We start from the raw sequence: 22500 nt of genomic DNA on the forward strand, positions 1-22500 counted from the left end.
TACAGTAAGTCCTCGTTATACAGTACATATGCGTTCCTGAAAACCTTACCGCATATCGAATTTCCCATATACCAAACCCATTATAATATGTAATAATAGGGAATGCGTTCCAGCACGTCAAAAGTCACCCATACAGAAATTAAAATACATGAAAATAATCATTAGAAAAAAAAAAAAAAAAAGTACTGCGCAAAAGAAATAAACAGAAAATGTTTTTATTTACCTTTTAATCTCCATGTATTCTATCAGATGATGTCCTTCCCGAGGCTAAGGGACAGTAGGGATTTCAGCCCTTACTCATCTTCCGCCGAGTGGGTAGACAAGGAGACGTCGTTGTCTGCACTGTCGGAAACAGATATAGAAGGGCCAGCTGTAGCAGGGTCGGCAGGTGTAATAGGGACGACGTCTGACTGGCTTGAAGAACGAGTAGATAGAGGACTGTTTAGTTTTTCTTGTTTTTTCATCATAGATTTATTGATAAATCTTGACACTTTTCTCTACGTCATGAGCCACTTTGCTTCTGGCAGGATTTGGTTACGTTCCTTCAGGGTTTCCAGAGCTTTTTTCAATACCACCGAGACATTCTCTTAGAGTTTTGATGTCCAGGCCACGCACAGGTTCTTCCTTGTCTCCCTCTTTTTCTGCCTCCTGTGATGCCTTGTTTAGCTCTGTAAGTTCATCATTTGAGAGAGATGCAGCATGGTTTTCCAAAAGATCTTGAACATCATCATTATCAACTTCATCAAAGCCAGCCCTATGGCACAGATTTACTCTGTCATTTCTGATCGCACCAATGTCATCTTCAGAGAAGCCTGGGAAGTCATGCACACATTCTGGCCATACTTTATGCCATGCCAAGTTCATGGTAAACGTCTTCACTTCGTCCCAAGATGACTTGGTGTTATCTAAGGCGTGCTTGATGTTATACAACTTCCACCATTCACTGATAGTGGGTCTGCCAGGCCCATCTGTGCCCTTTATCAGTTGCTGTATGGCTCGCTGCTGGTAGTAGGCTTTTACTGTTTGCCATGGTTATTTTGAATATATTTATGCTTACAATAGACCCTTTAATATTCCATTTATTCATCTAATTAGTAATGCACGTAAGTAATATGTAATGCAGTTAAAAAAAAAGAGGGGGCCAGGGGAAGAGATAATTGGCTCCGAGGGTGGTCAAGTTAAAGTCAGTACTGTGAGTGGCACGCCAAGTTCATGGTAGACATCTTCACTTCGTCCCAAGGTGACTTGATGTTATCTAAGGCGTGCTTGATGTTATACGACTTCCACCATTCACTGATAGTGGGCTTGCCAGGCCCATCTGTACCCTTTATCAGTTGTTGCGTGATTCGGCGCTGGTAGTAGGTCTTTAGTGTTTGCCATGATTATTATGAATATATTTGTGCTTACAATAGACCCTTTATTCATCTAATTAGTAATGTATGTAAGTAATATGTAATGCAGTTAATAAAAGGGGGGGAGGGGAAGAGATAATAGGCTCCAAGGGTGCTCAAGTTAAAGTCAATACTATGAGTGTTGGGGAGATGTGGCATGGATGATGTCGTCATCCCTGCTCCCTTGCGCTGGGCCCTCTCGGATGACATGAGCAGATACCATATCTGTGAATTTTTCTTACCATATATCGAATTGAGGGTAGTAATTTCAAAATACCGTAACTGTGAATTTACCAGATAAAGAACTACCATATAACGAGGACTTACTGTATCCTTCTGTCATGCACTGACAAACTACATTATAAAAACTCAAGTCTGGCCCACACACTGCTTGTACATTTAGTGAAAAATAACCCTTTCTGCATCTATACAGTTCTGTTTGAGGACCACCTGGACACTGAATAGGAATGTGTGTACAATCTATTGCCCCAATAACACTGGGGATCCCAGAAATAGCAGAAAAGTTGTCCTTTATAGCTTGCAGCTGATGTCTCTCAGGGAAGTTTACATGTTGCTGAAATAAAGCAGCAATGGCACGTACAGTGTGTGAGGCGCACGAGCTTACAAACTGTTGAGATACATCAAAAGTATCCCCAATTGTGAGCTGCAAGTCACCAGTTGCCATCAACTGTAAGGTGATGAGGAGTTAAAGGTGTGCTGGCACAGGACACCCTACAGAATGGAAAGATATTCGTTAATATTTGATGAATTAGTTACTTTGTGTATCAAACTAATATTTTTCTTAATTATGGGAAAGGTGTTTTTACTTTATTAAAATGGTATTTTATGATTTTATACATGATAGTGTATAAAAATTTTGTTGACAAAGGAATGCCTATTTAATCATTTCGTATGTGTATTTACCATATGTCATTATTAGTTATGGTATTTTACACTAATCTCTTGAATCATTTGCCTCTGGCAAATGTAGATCAGCAAGCAAAGATCTTGCAATTTCCTTGCCTATTCTAAACCTGTGTGTAAATTCTTCTTCAGTTAAGCTTGCAAAAAGTCCAAACGGTTCTTCACAATTCTTCTGGGCAGTCTGATCCTTTCTTGTTCTGCATCATCTATCACTTCAAACACCTCAAATTCTCACAGGTCATCCATAATCTGAAAAAAAAAATGTATATAATATATATATAAATGACACTTAACAGTAATTTCTGTTAAGATATGTACATGTATATTTGACAAAAGCCTCCTCAACCTGGCTTAGCCTAATTGAACCACAGCAATGTAATAATGTAATCCAAACCAACATACATTAGCTCAACAAACCTAAATTTCAATCAAAACTGTAATGAAGAAGACCATTTGTTCACTCACTTTGGGGTTGTAATAACATGTCAAAATAATTATACATCATTATGTTGTTGTGAAGTGAAGGGTGTGTTTTAAAATTACATCAAAGTTAAACAATAATTTTACTAATGAGGCAGGGCAGGGCAAGGCAGGGCACATTGGGTAGCATCATGACAAACTTCACTTTCAAGCACCTGAGCATGTAAGCCTTATTTTATTGCTACAATAAAAGAGTGAAAGCTTGGTTTACTATAACTGATATAATGAAAATAGTGAGGAGAGACAGTAGTAGGGCAACAGGCGTGATATTGACACACCTCACTTTACAGCACCTGGATATATGAACCCTCAATGCAATAGCTCATGATAAATATTCAATCTTCAAAACATTAATGGTAACACTTGTTAAGAGAACAATGAACTCTAGAACCAGAAAAACAGTATAAAATAACTCACCACAACAAGCTGGAGGAATGGAGGTGTCGTGAGCTCTCACTGCAACCTTGACGCTCTTCAAAAAGCTACGTAAATACACATTATCATAAACAGGCGTGTGATATTCAGAGCTGTTAAAAATAACACTGTCATTTCTATATTGGGATATGCATAAAACAATGCACAATTTGTTACTTGAAGGAAAAAAAAGTTCGTCAATCGAGGGAAAAGGGAGGCCTCTTGTTGACTTTCGTTTGCCAGCCTTTTCCAATACAATTTCTATGCCAGGCTTATCTGTTTTACGCCAGGTGAAACCTGTTTCTGCTTTTAATAGTACCAAATTGCGGAAAGCCAGGCAAAAACGAAAGACACGCCAGGCGAACTGTTTTAAAAGTACAGCCCTAAGTGTCCACCATCTTGAAATCAAAGGGCCTTGATATTTGGCCGATAGCCTCAAGCATAAACGAACCATGTGACATAAAAGGAGCACGATATTTGAAAAGTGCCACGATCGTGCTTGACATAAGAGGGTTAAATATCTGGAAGAAGAACAAGTTATATCGAACAGACAATTTGGGATCTGGACAGGATGGTCATGTGTGTCAAACTTATTAAGTTTCTACTGAAGAGTAATAGAAGGACTGGAGAACAGAGATGGATGCGTGGACATGGTATACCTGGATTTATAAAAGGCTTTTGATAAAAGTCCCTCAAAGCAGACTGCTTTGGAGGTTAGAGAGTATAGGAGGACTGAGAGGAACTTTGTTAAATTGTTTAAGAGATTACTTGAAGGAGAGAGAGATGAAAACCATGATCAGAGATACATACTCATCTTAAGGTAAAGTAACAACTGGAGTACCACAATGGTCAGTGTTAGGCGCCCATTATGTTCCAGGTACATGTAAGTGACATACAAAATGGAGTATCCAGTTATATTAATTTGTTTGCTGATGATGCAAAATTACTAAGAGTAATCAAAACCAGAGAAGACTGTTTGCTGCTGCAGGAAGATATAAACAAAATCTACAAGTGGAGTAAGAAGTGAAAATTAGAGTTCAGTGCCAAGAAATGTCACATAATTGAATTGGGTAAGACTAAGAGAAGACTGGTATAGAACTACTTGATGGGTGAGAAACAAATAATGAAGACTAAAGAGGAAGATCTTGGAGTGATTATACAGGAAAATCTAAACCCCGTAAAACACATAAGTAAGCTATTTGGATTAGCATATAAAATGTTGACAAATATTAGAGTAAAATTTCAATTCATGGACAAAGATATGATGAAAATAATTATTATGAGCATAGTACATCTCAAGTTGGAATATTCAGCAGTGGTGTGGTCGTTGACCACAAAAACAGATATAAGAGGATTATAATGGATCTAGAAGATAGTTACAAAGATGGTGATGGAACTAAAGGTCCTAACATATGAGGAAAGGCTGAAGGAAATGGGACTGCCAATCTTAGAGGATAGAAGAGAACAAGGAGACCTAAGAACAACGTATAAAATAGTAAATGTCTTTGAATAAATAAACTAGGAAGACAGAAGCTAGAAGGACAAGAGGACATGTAATGAAGATTAGGATTAGACAGTGTGTGAAAGATATTGGAAAATACATTTTCCTCATAGAACAGTGGAAAAGAGGAATGCATTGAGTAATGAAGTTACAGCACATATTGTGCATAACTTATAAAAAAAAAAAAAAATTGGATAAATGGAGATATAGAGACAGGACACTATGAACCCCACTTGAACCCTGTACAATACAACTAGGTAAATACACACACACACACACACACACACACACAAACACACACACACACACACACACACACACACACACACACACACACACACACACACACACACACACACACACACAGAATTACATTAGGAGAAGGCAATGGGACCAGATGAAGTCTCAGGCAGAATATTAAAAGAATATAGAAAAGAACTAGCAAGTCCTATATGCAACATCATAAAATGCTCAATAGAAAATGGAACAGTACCAGTAGAATGGAAAAGAGCTGAGGTGGTTCCCATATATAAGAGTGGAAGGAAGGAAGAACCTTTAAATTACAGACCGGTATCACTAACTAGTGTAATATGCAAGATGTGTGAAAGAGTAGTAAAGAAACAATGGATTGAGTTTCTTGAAGACAACAAATTATTATCAAATAGCAAATTTGGTTTTAGAAAGGGTCGGTCATGTGTAACAAATTTATTGAGTTTCTACTCTAGAATAGTTGATAAAATACAAGAGAGATAGGGATGGATTGACTGTATTTATTTAGATTTAAAAAAGGCGTTTGATAAAGTGCCACATGAAAGATTACTATGGAAGTTAGAGGAGAAGGGTGGCTTAAAAGGAAGCACATTGAGATGGATGAAAAAGTACTTGAGGGGGAGAGAAATAAAGACGATAGTTAAAGATATGAAGTCCAAGTGGAGAGCAGTAGACAGCGGAGTGCCACAGGGGTCAGTATTGGCGCCAATACTTTTTCTCGTATATATAAATGACATGCCAGAGGGAGTGAACAGCTACATAAATCTGTTTGCAGATCATGTGAAACTGTGCAGAGTCATTAAACAAAAAGAAGGTTGTGAAATACTACAGGAAGACTTAAACAAGATCTGGAAATGGAGTAAAAAATGGGAGATGGAATTCAATGTGGACAAAAGCCATGTCATGGAAATGGGAAAAAGTGAAAGATGACCAGTGGGAATCTATAAGATGGGAGATGGAGTAGAACTAGAAAAAGTAAAAAAGGAAAAGGACTTGGGAGTGACAATGGAAGAAAACAATCAACCGGTAAGCCATATTGATAGAATTTTCAGAGAGACATGATTTGCTAAGGAATATTGGATTAGCATTTCATTATATGTACAAAGAAATGATGAAGAAATTGATAAGTACTAAAATAAGACCTAGATTGGAATATGTAGGAGTTGTATGGACCCCCATAAAAAGAAACACATAAGGAAATTGGAGAGACTACAAAACATGGCTACAAGAATGGTTCCAGAATTTAAAGGGATGACATATGAGGAGAGACTAAAAGCTATGGATCTACCAACCTTGGAACAAAGAAGAGAGAGAGGGGATCTGATACAAGTTTATAAATTGACTAACAGAATGGATCAAGTGGATAATGAGAAACTAATCCTGAGAGAAGAATATGACAGAAGCACAAGATCGCATAGTAAGAAACTGAGGAAAGGAAGATGTCTGAGAAATGTTAAAAAATTTTGTTTCCTGCAAAGATGTGTTGAGACTTGGAACAGTTTGAGTGAGGAAGTGGTGTCAGCAAAGTGTGCATAGTTTTAAAGAAAAATTAGATAAGTGTAGATATGGAGACGGGGCCAAACGAGCATAAAGTTCAGTCCTTATAAAACTACAACTAGGTAAATACACATTTGCTAAGGAATATGGACAAAGAAATGATGAAGAAATTGATAAGTACTATAATAAGACCCAGATTGAAATATGCAGGAGTTGTGTGGACCCCCATAAAAAAAATAAAAAAAAACACATAAGGAAGTCGGAGAGACTACAAAAAATGGCTACAAGAATGGTTCTAGAATTTGAAGGGATGACATATGAGGAGAGACTAAAGGCTATGGATCTATCAACCCTGGAACAGAGAAGGAATAGAGGGGATCTGATACAAGTTTATAAATTGATCAACGGAATGGATCAAGTGGATAATAAGAAACTGATCCTGAGAGAAGAATATGACATTTGAAGCACAAGATCGCATAGTAAAAAACTGAGGAAGGGAAGATGTCTGAGAGATGTTAAAAAATATAGTTTCCTGCAAAGATGTGTTGAAACTTGAAACAGCAACGAGCGTGCATAGTTTTAAAGAAAAATTGGATATGGAGATGGGGCCACACGAGTGTAAAGCCCAGGCCCTGTAAAACTACAACTAGGTAAATACACAAACATGTGGTGTATTAGGCTGAGTGTTAAAAGAATATAAAGAGCAATTACAGTAAGTTCTCGTTATATGGTAGTTCTTTATCTGGTAAATTCACAGTTACGGTATTTGGAAATTACTACCCTTGATTCAATATACGGTAAGAAAAATTCACAGATACGGTATCCGCTCATGTCATCCAAGAGGGTACAGCACGGGGGAGCAGGGGTTATGACATCACCCACGCCACACCTCCCCGCCACTCACAGTACTGACTTTAACTTGACCACTCTTGGAGCCTGTTATCTCTTCCCCTTCCCCCCTTTTTTTTTATTAACTGCATTACGTATTTATTACTTACGTGCATTACTAATTAGATGAATAAATGGAATATTAAAGGGTCTATTGTAAGCACAAATATGTTCATAACAATCATGGCAAACATTCAAAGCCTACTAGCAGCGGCAAACCATGCAGCAACTGATAAAGGGCACAAATGGACCTGGCAAGCCCACTATCAAAGAATGGTGGAAATCATATAATATCAAGCACGCCTTAGATAACATCAAGTCATCTTGGGCCAATGTGAAGACGTCTACCATGAACTTGGCATGGAATAAAGTATGGCCAGAAGGCATGCATGACTTTCTAGGCTTCACTTAGGACTACATAAGTGCGATCAGAAATGACATAGTAAATCTGTGCAATAGGCCTGGCTTCGATGAAGTTGATGATGATGATGTTCAAGATCTTTTGGAAAGCCATGCTGAACCTCTCTCAAATGATGAACTTATAGAGATAGACAAGGCACCACAGGAGGCAGAAAAAGAGGAAGACGAGGAAGAAGATCCTGTGCGTGGCCTGTACATCACAACTCTTAGAGAATGTCTCGGTAGTATCAAAAAAGCTCTGGAAACCCTGAAGGAACGTGACCCAAATCCTGCCAGGAGTAGCAAAGTGGCTCATGATGTAGAGAAAAGTGTCAAGATTTATCAAGAAATCTATGATGAAAAAAAACAAGAAAAGACAAACAGTCCTCCATCTACTCGTTCTTGAAGTCAATCAGACATGTCGTCCCTGCCACACCTGCTGACCCTGCTACAGCTGGCCCTTCCACATATGTTTCCGACAGTACAGACGATAACGTCTTATCCAAGATAAAACGAATACCCATTTTACCTTGGTCTTATCCTTGTCTGCCCACTCAGCCGAAGATGAGTGAGGGCTAATATCCCTACTGTCCCTTAGCCTCGGGAGGGACATAATCTGATAGAATACATGGCAAGTGAAAGGTTTATAAAAACATTTTGTTTATTTCTTTTGCGCAGTACTTCACATTTTTTTTATGATTATTTTCATGTATTTTAATTTCTGTAGGGATGACTTTTTATGTGCTGGAACGCAATCCCTATTATTACATGTTATAATGTGTTCGGTATACAGTAATTTCAATTTCCGGTAAGGTTTTCAGGAACGCATATGTACCATATAACGAGGACTTATTCTACTGGATCCAATTTGGGAAATAATTAAAAGTTCAATAAATGAAGGGAGAGTTCCACTAGAGTGGAAGAGAGCCAACGTAATACCGATATTTAAAGGAGAAAAGGCAACTGAACCACTAAACTATAGACCAGCGTCACTTACAAGTGTCGTAGGGAAGTTATGTGAAATAATTATCAAAGAAAAATGAGTTAAATTTCTGGAAAAGGAGCAAGTCATATCGAACATACAATTTGGGTTCAGGACAGGGCGATCATGTGTATCAAACTTGTTAAGCTTCTACTTGAAAGTTATTGCAGGACTTGAAAACTGAGATGGATGGATAGACACAATATACCTGGACATTAAAAAGGCTTTTGATAAAGTCCCACACAGAAGACTTCTTTGAAAACTAGAGTACATAGGAGGACTGCGTGGAACCTTACTCGAATGGACAAGAGACTATTTGAAGGATAGGGAAATGAGAACTGCGATTAGAGATACATAGTCATCTTGGGGTAAAGTAACTAGCGGAGTGCCACAAGGGTCAGTGTTAGCCCCCATTATGTTTCAAGTTTATGTAAACGACTTTCACGTTGGAATAAACAGTTAAATGAATTTATTCGCTGATGATGCAAAGTTGCTAAGAGTTATCAAAATTAAAGAGGACTGTCTGCGAAGATTTAAACAAGATCCATGAATGGAGCAAGAAGTGAAAATTGGAGTTTAATGCCAAGAAATGCCACATCATGGAACTAGGAAAGAGTAAGAAAACCAGGATGGAACTATTTGATGGGGGAGGAGCAAATAATGAAGACTAAAGAGGAAAATGATCTTGGAGTGATCATACAATAAAATCTGACCCCTGCAATACCGATATTGAAAGGATGAAAGACAACTGAACCACTAAACTACAGACGAGTGTCACATACAAGTGTTTTGGGGAAGTTGTGTGAAATAATTATCTAAGAAAAGTGGGTTAAATTTCTGGAAGAGGAAGAAGTCATATTGAACAGACAATTTGGGTTCAGGACAGGGAGGTCATGAGTATCAAACTTATTAAGCTTCTACTCGAGAGTCATTGCAGGACTGGAAAGCAGAGATGGATGGGTGGACACAGTATACTGTCATACCTCGCCGAACACGAATCTCACGTATACACGAATCGGTAAAATATACCATATTTCGCCGAGCACGACTTTGAATTGCGACTGCACGATTTGGTCTCCATTTGAATCTTCCAAAGGCTGGTCCTGGTGGATGCACACGACCTCCTCTCCCAAGCGTCTTGGACTCACCCCAGGGCTTGCGGTAGCACGCTGCCTCGTGCCACTCACTCTCTCCTTGTCGTGTTGTTGTTGTGTGCAGACGTGGTTCCCTTGCGCTATCATGATTTCATCTTAGCCATGGCCAGTCAGAGGCCCATCACTTCATATTTCAAGCCCTCTTCAACCAGCAAATAAACTAAATAAGGTACAGTAATACTCCGCTTAATGAATGTTCGTCTAACAAATTTCTGGTTTAATGTACTATTTAAAGTTAGACCAAAAAGTCCGCATAATGTACAACCACATCCATTTTAGCAAATATTCTGGGTTTGAATTTGCCGGGTGAGGGACCAAATGCGGCAGCTTTGCTGTAATTGTCTGGCTCCCCGCCTCTCTCTAGCGCTCCTGGAGCTAGATCCAAGATTCTTTAACAACCTCAGAGCAATCTCCTGCCATGAAATGGCTTCCATGAACGCTTGGAGGGACGGTGACAAGGTTGCTCTGAGGTTGCTGGGAACACCACCTCTGGAGATGGTGTTACTGTCTTATATATGCATATATGCCCACAAAACATTTTTATTAGTTTTTTTTACATACCTTTCCCCCAAGAAAGGATTGTTTTGCAATACATAAAGTGAAACCTTACATGGAATACCAATAAATAAAGCAGAGATGATGAGATCGGCCACAGAGGGCAGAGACTCCGGCAACTTGGCCACTTCTTGTGACCTTTTTAGCTTGGCGTGTTGTCTTTCACCACGATATTACATTTGTTTCCATTTCTCTATTGCCTGCTATAATGGATATCATATCTTAGTATTCATATACGCTCATGCCATGAGGATAACCTGGACTCCGTGGCAATGAGTGATAGTGAATTACTAATGAAATACCGCGGTATTTCATTAGTAATTCACTATCACTCATTGCCACGGAGTCCAGGTTATCCTCATGGCATGAGCGTATATGAATACTAAGATATGATATCCATTATAGCAGGCAATAGAGAAATGGAAACAAATGTAATATCGTGGTGAAAGACAACATGCCAAGCTAAAAAGGTCACAAGAAGAAGAAGCGGCCAACTCGCTGGAGTCTCCAGCCTCTGTGACTGATCTCATCATCTCTGCTTTATTTTTTTGGTATTCCATGTAAGATTTCACTTTATGCATTACAAAACAATCCTTTCTTGGGGACGAGGCTTGTAAAAAGCTAATAGAAATATATATATATTTTTGTTATTTTACCCATGTGGTATGTTCGGGATCAGCCCAGAACGCATCCCCCCATTTCTATTATTTCCTATGGGAAAATTACGTCCGCTTAACGAATTTCCGCTCTACAAACAGCTTTGACACCCCCTATCCTGTTCGTTAAGCAGAGTATTACTGTACTAGTACTGTAGTTAAATAAAATGTATGTTTGGTACTTCATTTGTTGTTGGTTTTTTCAGTCTTTTTGGTAAAAAAGTTTTTTTTTTTTTTTTTTTTTTTTTTTTTGGAGAATCTGGGAACCTAACCCTTATTTTCCCATAGGGCCTATTATTCGCCCAACACGAATCTCGCCGTGCACAACGAGCTCAGGAACGTAACTGTCGTGTTGGGCGAGGTATGACAGTACTTGGATTTAAAAAAAGCTTTTGATAAAGTCCCTCATTTTTTTTTTTTTACGTAGGGAAGAGGGCCAGCCAAGGGCAAAAAAAAGAAAGTTAGAAAAAAGCCCACTTGAACGCTGGCTCTCCAAAGAGTACAAAAAGTGCCAAAACCGTCAGCCAGAATTAGGGGAGCAAATGCCTCGATACCTCCCTCTTAAAAGAAGACAAGTTGTAGGAATTTGGAAATACAGATGCAGGGAGGGAGTTCCAGAGTTTACCAGTGAAAGGGATGAATGATTGAGCGTACTGGTTAACTCTTGCATTAAAGAGTTGGACAGAATAGGGATGAGAGGAAGAAGAAAGCCTTGTGCAGCATGGCCGCAGGAGGAGGGGAGGCATGCAGTTAGCAAGATCAGTAGAACAGTTACCATGAAAATAGCGATAAAATATAGAAAGGGATGCAACATTTCGGCGGTGAGAAAGAGACTGAAGACAGTTAGTCAGAGGAGGGGAGTTGATGAGACGAAGAGCTTTCGATTCCACCCTATCAAGCAAAGCTGTGTGACTGGAACCCCCAAACATGCGAAGAGTACTCCATACAGGGACGGATAAGGCCCTTATACAGAGTAAGCAGTTGGAGGGCGAGAAAAACTGGCGGAGACGCCTCAGAACACCTAACTTCATAGAAGCTGTTTTAGCAAGAGATGAGATGTGAAGTTTCCAGTTAAGATTATGAGCAAAGGACAGACCAAGGATATTCATTGTGGAAGAGGAAGACAGTTGAGTGTCATTGAAGAAGAGGGGATAGTTGTTTGGAAGGTTGTGTCGAGTTGATAGATGGAGGAATTGAGTTTTTGAGGCATTGAAAACTACTAGATTTTCTCTGCCCCAATCGGAAATCTTAGAAAGATCGGAAGTCAGGTGTTCCGTGGTGTCCCCGCGTGATCTGTTAATTTCCTGAAGGGTTGGACGTCTCTGAAAGAACGTGGAAAGATGTAGGGTGGTATCATCAGCGTAGGAGTGGATAGGGCAAGAAGTTTGGTTAAGAAGGTCATTAATGAATAATAGAAAGAGAGTGGGTGACAGGACAGAACCCTGAGGAACACCACTATTAATAGGTTTAGGAGAAGAACAGTAGCCGTCTACCACAGCAGCAATAGAGTGGTCGGAAAGGAAACATGAGATAAAGACTACTTTGGAAACTAGAGAACATAGGAGGACTGCGAGGAACTTAGCTCGAATGGACAAGAGATTATTTGAAGGATAGGGAAATGAGAACTGTGATCAGAGAAACATATTCATCTTAGGGTAAAGTAACAAGCAGAGTGCCACAAGGGTCAGTGTTAGCCCCCATTATGTTTTAGGTTTATGTATTTATGTAAAAGACATTCACATTGTGATAAACAGTTATATTAATTTATTTGCTGATGATGCAAAGCTGCTAAGAGTTATCAAAACCAGAGAGGACTGTCTGCTGTTACAGGAAGATATAAACAAGATCTGAGTGGAGTAGGAAGTGGAAACTGGAGTTTAATACCAAGAAATGTCACATAATAGAACTAGGAAAGAGGAAAAGAAGACCAGTATGAAATTATTTGATGGGACAGGAACAAATAAGGAAGATTAAAGAGGAAAAAGATCTGGGAAATTTTGAGTCCCAAAAATCTCATAAGTAAGATATTTGGATCAATGTATAAAATGTTGACTAATATTAGGGTAGCATTTCAATACTTGGACAAGGATATGATGAAAAAAATTATTACGAGTATGATACATCCAAAGTGCAGTAGTGGTGTGGTCACCGAGCTTGAAAAAGGATGTAAGAAGATTAGAATGGATCCAGAGGATAGTTACAAAGATGGTGCCAGAACTAAAGGACCTAACATATGAAGAACGACTGAAGGAAATAGGACTACCAACCTTACAAGATAGAAGAGAACAGGGCTACCTAATAATAATTTATAAGATAGTCAATGGTATTGAAAAGATAGACAAGGAAGACCTGGTGCTGGTGACAGAAGAAGATGGAAGAACAAGAGGACATGTAAAGATCAGTATGACGCAGTGTGTGAATGATATTGGAAAATACAGTTTTCCACACAGAATGGTGGAAAAGTGGAATGCATTGAATAATGAAGTTGTTACAGCACATAATGTGGATAACTTCAAGGAAAAATTACATAAATGGAGACATGGAGACAGGACACTATGAGCCCTGCTCGAACCCTGTATAATACAACTAGGTAAATACACATGCACAGCCTTGGTTTTGAAAGCCGTGGTAGAATTACAAAAGCAACAATAAGGGCTACAGAGCAAATGAAAGCCAAGGCAAACTACCATGCACCTGCCAATTCAGCTGTGTTAACACTGATCTTGGTGCTAGCACACACACTCGTTTTGTGTCTCAAATGGCCAATGTTAAAGTTATCAGGGGTATCTTAGCCAATTCATAAGCTAAGTGACTAAAACTTACTCAATCAAAGTGCAAAAAAATGCTTACTAATGTACTTGGAATAGAACATATATAAAAAGGAAAAAAATGAAAGGTCCTGAAAGTGTCTGACACCCAATATCTGGCTTATTCAGATCTGACTTAATGGGGTTGACTGTATAAGAGAAGAAAACCCCTGTTAAGTTTGTGAGAGAAAGGGAAAGAATGAGTTGGTAAGGAAAATTATTATTATGGTCTAAGATGAGGAACAGGGATTGAAACAAAAAGAATATAGTTGGAAAATATGGTGAGGGAGGTAAAAGACCATTTAAAGTTAAAATGAGATCACAAGATATGGTAGAAGAAATACCAGCGAGAATAGGGAAACTGGATGAAAGTTCAGAATATAATAATGTTTGGAAAAAAAGTTATATGGATGAAGAAAGGGGAAAATAGAGGGAACTGAAAAATGAAGTAAAGAAAAGAAATTAAAGAAGGACAGAGACAAAGAAGAGGAAATTTTATGGGAGTGTACTAGATATGAGGCTGAGGAAGTGGTACATATGGGAAAAGAAAGACGAGATAGAAAAACCTCAGTTGTAGACAGAATCAAAAGTACTTTAAGATACAAACTGGATATGTACTGGAATTCAGAAATTATGTAAGAGAAAGTAGACCAAAGAGAAGTTTGTGTAAGCTTTAAGGAAAATGGATAAAATACTTTGAGGAGAGATATAAAGGGAAAAGGAGGAGGAGGAACAGTGATAATAGTTTGAGATGATATATATGTGGAAGAAACACAGTATAAGATGGCATTATGGAGGTCAAAGGTATAATAATTAGGACCAGTGGAAGGGAAAAAAGGAGGGTTGTAATAACGTACGTGCCACTGAAGAAGACAAGGTTGGAAGAACATATGGGATTGTAGAAGCAAGTGTTGAAATGCTTAAACAACATGATATGGAAGAACAGTAAAATACTATTAGTGGGGGACTTTAACTAAAAAATGTAAGATGGGAGGAAATGGAAGTAAATGGAAATGCTGAACTGTGGAGTAAAGTGCTACCACTAGCAATGGTGAATACATTGGATCAATGGGTAGATGAATTCATAAGGGATGAAGGGAAGGAGAAACCGTGTGTGTTGGACTTGGTATTCCTCCCTCCTCCTCGGAAAATATGGAACCCTGTCCAATCCTGAATACTTAAGCACAATTGAAAAAAAGTGATGTATTAGAAGTGGAACTGCAAAGACTTAAGGTTTTAGCATTCAAAAAGAATCACAAAAATGGGAGATTTAATCATGCCAGGACAAGTTTTGGAGAATTAAGAAAATTCTTTGGGGCTATTGATTGGAAGAGACTTATGGAGAGCAGGAAAGTAGAAAAGAAATATGAAACATTCCTGGAATAGTACAATAAGGATATCCAAAAGTATGTCCTATTATATAAAGTAAGGAAGAACAAACATAATTGGTATAATGCCAGATGTGCAAAATTTAAAGTGTGTAGTGTGGGGGAAACCAAAAAAGCAGTAAAATGAAAGTAATAGAGGGCATGATAAAGAAGCAAGAAATGAGTATGTTAGAATAAGAAGAGAGGAGGAGAAGAAGTTTGAAAAGGATGTAGTGAAGAAATGTAAAGAGAAGCCCAAGCTTGTGTACAGGTTTATGAATGGAAAAATAATGAACAGAGGGACCATTGGCAAGTTGGTAAGGGGATGAAGAATAAATGAAACATCTAAATAGATGAGTGAACATATGAATGAGAGTTTTAAGCTTATGTTCTTGGAAATGAAGTCCACATAATCAAACAAAGTGTGCCAGGCAGGATCACAGGGCATCATGGTGCAAAAACAGTAAATTGGCAAATTGTTTGAAATGTTGGAGGTCAGGAAAGCATTGGGGCTTTATGGAATGTCAGCTTGGATACTAAGGTTGTTTTCTCTTAAGAGATTTTTTACCCGTCTGGGACATGCCGCACAGTTTAGTACTACATTGACGCTTACGGGTGTATTCATAAGAAGCTGGAACAGCAGCCACACCTTGCCATACTGCCAGCTAGACCGCCATGGCAGGATTGCCACACAACGGTTTCGGTGGTTGTGTTCTGTTATGGGACACCTTCGCATCCAGTATTTCATGTGTGTGGCAAGGGGGGCATTTCTTACTAAATTAATGAGTTTTCTTAGTAAAATATTGAGAAGAACAGGTATCTTCAGTTTCCTCACAAAATTTATTAATTTTCCTATCAAAATATGAAAGAACCAAAGATATCTTAAGTTTTCTGACAAAATTTATGAGTTCTCTTAGTAATGTAATCAGGAAAACATGTCTTTTCAGTTTTCTTACTAAATTTATGAGTGTTATGATGTTTTCCATCACTGAGAGACTGTGGTGTACTAACAAATATGACAAGGAGATACCAAAGTGGATGTTGAGAGGAATAGCCTTTTGTCAGACACCACACTGTCACCGTAGATGTCCAGGTGTCATGCAGCTGCCATGCTATATGTGCCAGACATACAAAAATTATTTGTATTAAAGCAGCATAAGGGAATGTAGAGAACAATTGGTGAAACCTATTAGTGGTTAGTAGCTTACTGATAGAGGGGGGGAGTACCAAAAGAGCAAATATGAAGCCACTATACAAAGGATAAAGGACAGAGCTACATCTTAAGTTAAAACTTAATTTGCCTCATTGTCACAGTTTTACCTCTGCTTATTAAGTGGTTGAATGGAATTTTCTTTATAAATGCAGTTATATTGCATGGAAGATATAGTATCAATAGACAAATTAGCAAATACTCAACATGTAAATGTTGAAGTTTTTCCTTTATCAAATGCACATGCATCTTCCAGTATAACACTCACCAATCAGCCAGAAGTCATGATCATCAGCCTTGATCAGATTGTAATAATATTTGCGATATGTGTAGTGCTCATATTTATGCATTAATTTAGTGCTGTTCATCAAGGGTCTTATATACTGTTTACAGCCATCATCTATTTTTCTGCCTTTATTATTATTAAGACACTGCTGGAGCTCTGCTAACAGGCACTGAGAACGCCTCTTGTTGCTGTCATATGGCCTTGTACGGTTGAGATTTCCTGGAAGCTTTCTATTCTTATAGGATTTATTATATTGTCCATTAATACTCCAACATGATGATCCTTCCACCTTTACTGTCTGGCATGAACACTGTCCTGCTAAGGAAAAGAAAAACAAAGTTATAAATCTTTATCCTATTCACTCTGTTGGCTTGAAGATAGTTCACTTATTGCAATCTTATCTTATAAACTTGTGGATGCTTACTTGGACATGAAACTATGAACTGTTCAGTGCTGTTTTGATTGCTTTTGCTGAGAACATTCTGAATATAAAAAAAAGAAACATCCAAAATTAAAATGTACAGGAAGATAAAATGTATGGTTATCATCCATAATTTCCATAATATTGAGCTATAGAGTTTTACTGTAGAATAATTACAATGTTGGCCTAATTTAATAGATAATTATGAAAGTTTTATTCGTTGCAGATTTTGTAATTGTACAAAATCTTTCAATCCAATATTGAAAATTATTGTTATTTGTTAATATAACCATATTCTTAAATAAGATGTAACAAGTTTATACAGATATTCCTAGAGGTGAGAGTATAAATTATTTTAAGCAGAAAATATTCTATGCACATACAGTATACATTTTGACACCCAGTTAAGTCTTGTATGAAATTATGAAGGGGCAGGTTTGAATCAAGGTATGTATAGTGTATGACCTTGGTGTGTGTGGGCAGTTGTGCTGTGCTAAACCTTCTTAGGTGTAGCAGGCTGATCCATGAGACTATCCTTTACCACCAGGTGTTAGCATAGAATTTTTTACAATCCATTCAATGATTTGTCTATATTGTTGACAATATATTTTACAGAACATAAGTGTGGATAGACTTCAATATAATTCACAGCTTATGTTGAAGAACCAATATCAGGTGTCTCAAACTCACCCATCCTCTTTTCTTTTCTAGCAGGAGCCAGTTCCCTTTTCTTTTCATGTACCTCAGCTGAAAATGATGCATCTGTGTCTCAGCTGTAGCTGTATCAACTGTGTATCTACGCTCAAAGAGAAATCCCCGTTTGTGGTGGAACCAGCCACTGACAGGGGGTTTGTACTGCACGTAGACTTCATTGGTGCCCCAGCAACCACAGTTGTTACCCACCACTGCAGGTAAGATTAGTGAACTGTAAAATGTTTGAGGATAGCATGTCAAGTGAATGAGATTTCACTGGAAAAAAAATACATGAATTTTAGAAATATTTGTTTGTATGTCATTTCAATGTTGTTTGTGTGTATTTGAGTGTGTCTGTAGACTACCGATTCCCATAATGTGTGCCACTGCCATTATCTCCTTGGTGAGCCACTAAAGTTAGGGTGAGATTTTGATTTGTGTGTATAATATATGTACTAATTAGGTTATGGTTTAGGTAAAAATTTAATTTTATTTTTTTACAACCACTGTACTACTACAACAACTATGACTACTACTGCTGCTGCTGCTGCTGCTGCTGCTGCTGCTGCTGCTGCTGCTGCTGCTGCTACTACTACTACTACTACTACTACTACTACTACTACGTGCGCCGCCGCCGCCGTTACTCCTGCTGCTGCTGCTGCTGCTGCTGCTGCTGCTGCTGCTGCTGCTACTACTACTACTACTACTACTACTACTACTACTACTACTACTACTACTGCTGCCGCCGCCGCCGCTACTACTACTACTACTACTACTACTACTACTACTACTACAGTAGTACAGTGGAACCGTGCGTGCTTTGGGGTCCGAGGGGTCTCCAAGCGCGCGGGTTCGAATCCTGTCCATGGTCCGAGTGTAGGTTGGGCTTCCTCACTCGGGGCAACGGTTTCCTAGCGGATGGGCTTTGAGATAGGAGGTACCCTAAAAAGTATCCCCTTTAGCCCATAAATTCCCGTGAAAAGCCCACATGGTATAAAAAAAATAAATAAAAACGTTAATAGTGTAATATGTTAGGAGACAAGTAGGTATAAAATGCCCACCACATTGGTGAAAAAGTATATCGCTTCGCTATTTTTCCTGTATAACGTATGATGAGGACAGATACTGTTTTAATACAGCTCAAATGCCAGCACCGTAGGAGGTCACATAACGGATAATAATGAAGAAACATATGAAGCATATGAACTAATGATACTAAGCTTAAAGTTGGAATATATAGGGAAAAAAATAGTCCGCTGATTATCTTTTATGAAATTATCTTGACATGAAAGAAGTTCAAGATGGCTGCTAGATATACCGTTTCCAAGAATCTTGCTAAGTTAGCAAATACCTTGAATTTGAGATAATGTTTTTCTTAATTTTTTCTATCATTAAATATAACACCATTTTCCCATAGATCTCTTAATAAGGCAATTTTTTTCTCCATCCCGATTTATTATTTTATTTATTTATTTACTTTTCCGATATAAAGCTTCACTAAATAATCAATTTTTCGGTAACAGCGAAGCATCACACTAATTAATCACTTTCATTACCCAAGAAAAAAATCCTTAAAAAAAAACATATCAGTCACGCTTTTCTGAGATGCCAGTGGTCTGCGGGATGGTTGGTCAACTCAAGACCCGCTAGTTCTACTACTACTACTACTACTACTACTACTACTACTACTACTACTACTACTACTACTACTACTGCTGCTGCTGCTGCTGCTTAGTAGTAGTAGTAGTAGTTGTTGCAGAGACAGTTGCATTTGTTCTCGTGTCGTATGAAGCAGCGCAAACACTTCATACTAGTAACAATAAAGAAAGTCAAATACCATTAAAAGTACTGTAGGAAAGTAATTACTAAACATTATTACCTATCTAATATTCACCTGAAATTGCGAGTAGTAGTAGCAGTAACAAGGGCAGAAGGAACACAGATCCAACCTCTTGCTGTGGACCCCGGACGCTCATCATACCACTCCACCCAGCTTGATACCTGCGTTGACAGTGATGACAGGACGTGATCGGCCGGACCCGAGCTGAGTAAGGAGCCCATGTGAGCATGCTGGGAGCTCCTGCCAAACATAAGGGATTGGTATACACATTACAGGCTTTGATTAAATTTGAGAATAAGGAACAACTTTTTCCTGAATTATTGTGTTATATTTAATTTGACTGGCCTGAGATCGGGATTTCCTACGTGGTATCTACATGAAGCGTGGAAGTCGGAAATGCTTCATCAGGTAGTGACAAAATTGCAGTCATAGATAATGATAGGTCCTTATAATCATATTCATGCCATTCTGATAGTAGCTTATGTACTTGATAATTTTGAAAGTCTTGAAATGTAGTAATTTTTATGGTATGTAATGTAACATGGGCGTTATATATCGTCATCGGTTATTTAAGCATTATTTTTCCCGCGTTATCCATTCATCGACATCGCTGATACTTTTTTTTTCTTTTTCAAACTTACGATTATCGATCATTTTATTATTATTTTTTATTATGACCATATTGTTAATGCTAGCATCGATTTTTTTTTAGTTTATTGGTTTATCGGTTATAGGACGATAAATGTATCGCTTATTATCGATTATCGTCGATAAGGTTATTCCTACCGTTTTATCGGTTATCGTAATTTATTTATTTTTTTCGTTATCGCGGCAAGCTATGGTGCACGTAGGCTGTGCTAAGTATTTAATTAGAAGTGACTTCAGCTTGTAAACTAAGCCATCCTACATACCACTGTTCCCACGCTTCTTGCCTCGCTGGCCAAAGTGTTAACCTGTGCGTGGAGTCGTGGTAAGTCTCCACTGACCTTGACAGGCACACTCCCGGCTTCACACACACACACACACACTGTTGACTCTCCGTACCGATAAAAGAAAATGATTCCTACATTCATTTATATGGCTCAGCAAACCGCTCGAGTGTTCTTTTCGTCAAATGCTAGTTTTGCTAACCAAAATTGATTTTGGATTGAGTGACGGGACACGCTGTTAGCTCGCTTACATAGTAGCTATCTTGTAGTATTCGAGGTAAAAATATTCTTTAAATTTTATTTATTTAAACACGCCTAAGCTGACAATGCTCTCTCTCTCTCTCTCTCTCTCTCTCTCTCTCTCTCTCTCTCTCTCTCTCTCTCTCTCTCTCTCTCTGGATGGTGATCAGACAGCGAATGGACGATTTTTTACCACCGCAGCAGTGTGTGTGTTATAGAGAGTGCAATACTTTTATGCTATCATTCTCAGAATTTTTTTTTTTTTTTTCTTTCAGGTGAGGGTCAAGGTCTTTTCACCACAGCTGGTTGGGAGTTAGTTCATCACGCGTAACAAGTTTAAAAATTCCTTCAGAAATATATGGCGTGACTAAACCAAACACTAATGTTCTACTTCAAGGACACAAGAGTGAGTAGGCTAATTATAGTTGTAGTGGTAATAGTAATAGTAGTAGTAGTAGTAGTAGTAGTAGTAATTGTTGTTGTTGTTGTAAGGTTATATTTAATTTGAAATGCTGAGCTCAACCCTTCCGCTTCTGATTTATGAAAAATATAGATGGATTGGATCACCAGACGATTCAAGGAGCTCTATATTGTATAGATACATGTGATCTTTATGACATAGTAATATGATTGATTACAATGATAAATTAAATAGTTATGATAAAATGAAGAAAAATGCTTGTGATAATGGTAATGATGATTACAACAATCTTGGAAAGAAAACGATATATATATATATATATATATATATATATATATATATATATATATATATTTTTTTTTTTTTTTTTTTTTTTTTAAGGAGTTGGAAACTCACATAGGGCAACGAAAACTGTTGAATAAAAAGGCCTACTGAGATGCCAGTTCCCGAAGAGGATCGAGACTCGAGAGAGTTTGCCAAAAGAGTAAGATAAATTTCTTGAAACTTCCCTCTTGAATTAATTCAAGTCCTAAGTAGGTGAAAATACAGAAGCAGTGAATTCTGAGGTTTACCAGAGAAAGGGATAAATAACTGAGAGGATTCCTGACTTTCAACTCTACCTTGACTAATCACCTGTGGGCCGGCCTTGCAAGCCAAAGGTCCTCACTGTGTTGAGTGTTCCAGTGATAGCAGTTTAACAAAAAGGAAAGGGCGCTCCTTCCCTTCTTCGGTATTATCGCATTTATACTAGTATGTCATAAGTTCAGTAGCTGTATACTTGTGAGTTGTAGCCTGCATGGTGTTTAATAACAATTATCATGATAATAACAAATTATTATTATTATTATTATTATTATTATTTATTTATTTTTTGTTATTATTATTTCTATTTCTATTATTATTATTATTATTATTATTATTATTGTTGTTGTTGTTGTTGTTGTTATTAATTTTAATGGTATTATCATCACCATCATCATCATCATCTTCATCATCATTATTGAGTGTTGATTATGGTGGAGAAGCGCCATCGGCGTAAAATGACTAATTATTAATAGCAGCTCGAGATCCACATGGTTGATGTTGCCACTAGTCACAATAATATGTAATCTACCACCACTAATCCACTACGCTTCCCGCGACTCGTGGCGCCTACTGAGTTTAGCTTTTGTGCG

At 38.0% G+C, this 22500-nt stretch overlaps 1 protein-coding gene and 1 long non-coding RNA gene across 7 annotated transcripts in view; one reads left to right on the plus strand and one right to left on the minus strand.

Annotated features, from left to right (window-relative positions):
- The window catches only part of LOC123516452, a 109896-nt gene that overhangs the window by 74082 nt on the left and 13314 nt on the right, over positions 1 to 22500 (plus strand). Inside the window, exons 3-5 of one of the 4 annotated variants that reach the window (XR_006678193.1) lie at positions 17917 to 18113; positions 21180 to 21310; positions 21707 to 22194. This is a non-coding gene — a long non-coding RNA (uncharacterized LOC123516452). Of the gene's footprint in view, positions 1 to 17913; positions 18114 to 18691; positions 18751 to 21179; positions 21311 to 21706; positions 22195 to 22500 lie in introns of those variants that run through there. The other 3 variants (XR_006678190.1, XR_006678192.1, XR_006678191.1) reach the window with 3 other exon arrangements.
- LOC123516451 overlaps positions 1 to 22500 on the minus strand; it is a 95264-nt gene that overhangs the window by 71455 nt on the left and 1309 nt on the right. For 2 of the 3 annotated variants that reach the window (XM_045275745.1, XM_045275747.1), the window contains exons 2-5: positions 19790 to 19975; positions 17893 to 18107; positions 17206 to 17263; positions 16764 to 17099 (exon numbers count right to left, since the gene is read on the minus strand). In XM_045275745.1, coding sequence (XP_045131680.1) covers positions 16764 to 17099; positions 17206 to 17263; positions 17893 to 18107; positions 19790 to 19975 — 795 coding nt within the window. Of the gene's footprint in view, positions 1 to 16763; positions 17100 to 17205; positions 17264 to 17892; positions 18128 to 19789; positions 19976 to 22500 lie in introns of all 3 variants that reach the window. The other variant, XM_045275746.1, reaches the window with a different exon arrangement.

The sequence above is a fragment of the Portunus trituberculatus genome, chromosome 41 (genome assembly GCF_017591435.1).
Source record: "Portunus trituberculatus isolate SZX2019 chromosome 41, ASM1759143v1, whole genome shotgun sequence".
In the NCBI taxonomy this organism is placed as follows: domain Eukaryota; kingdom Metazoa; phylum Arthropoda; class Malacostraca; order Decapoda; family Portunidae; genus Portunus; species Portunus trituberculatus.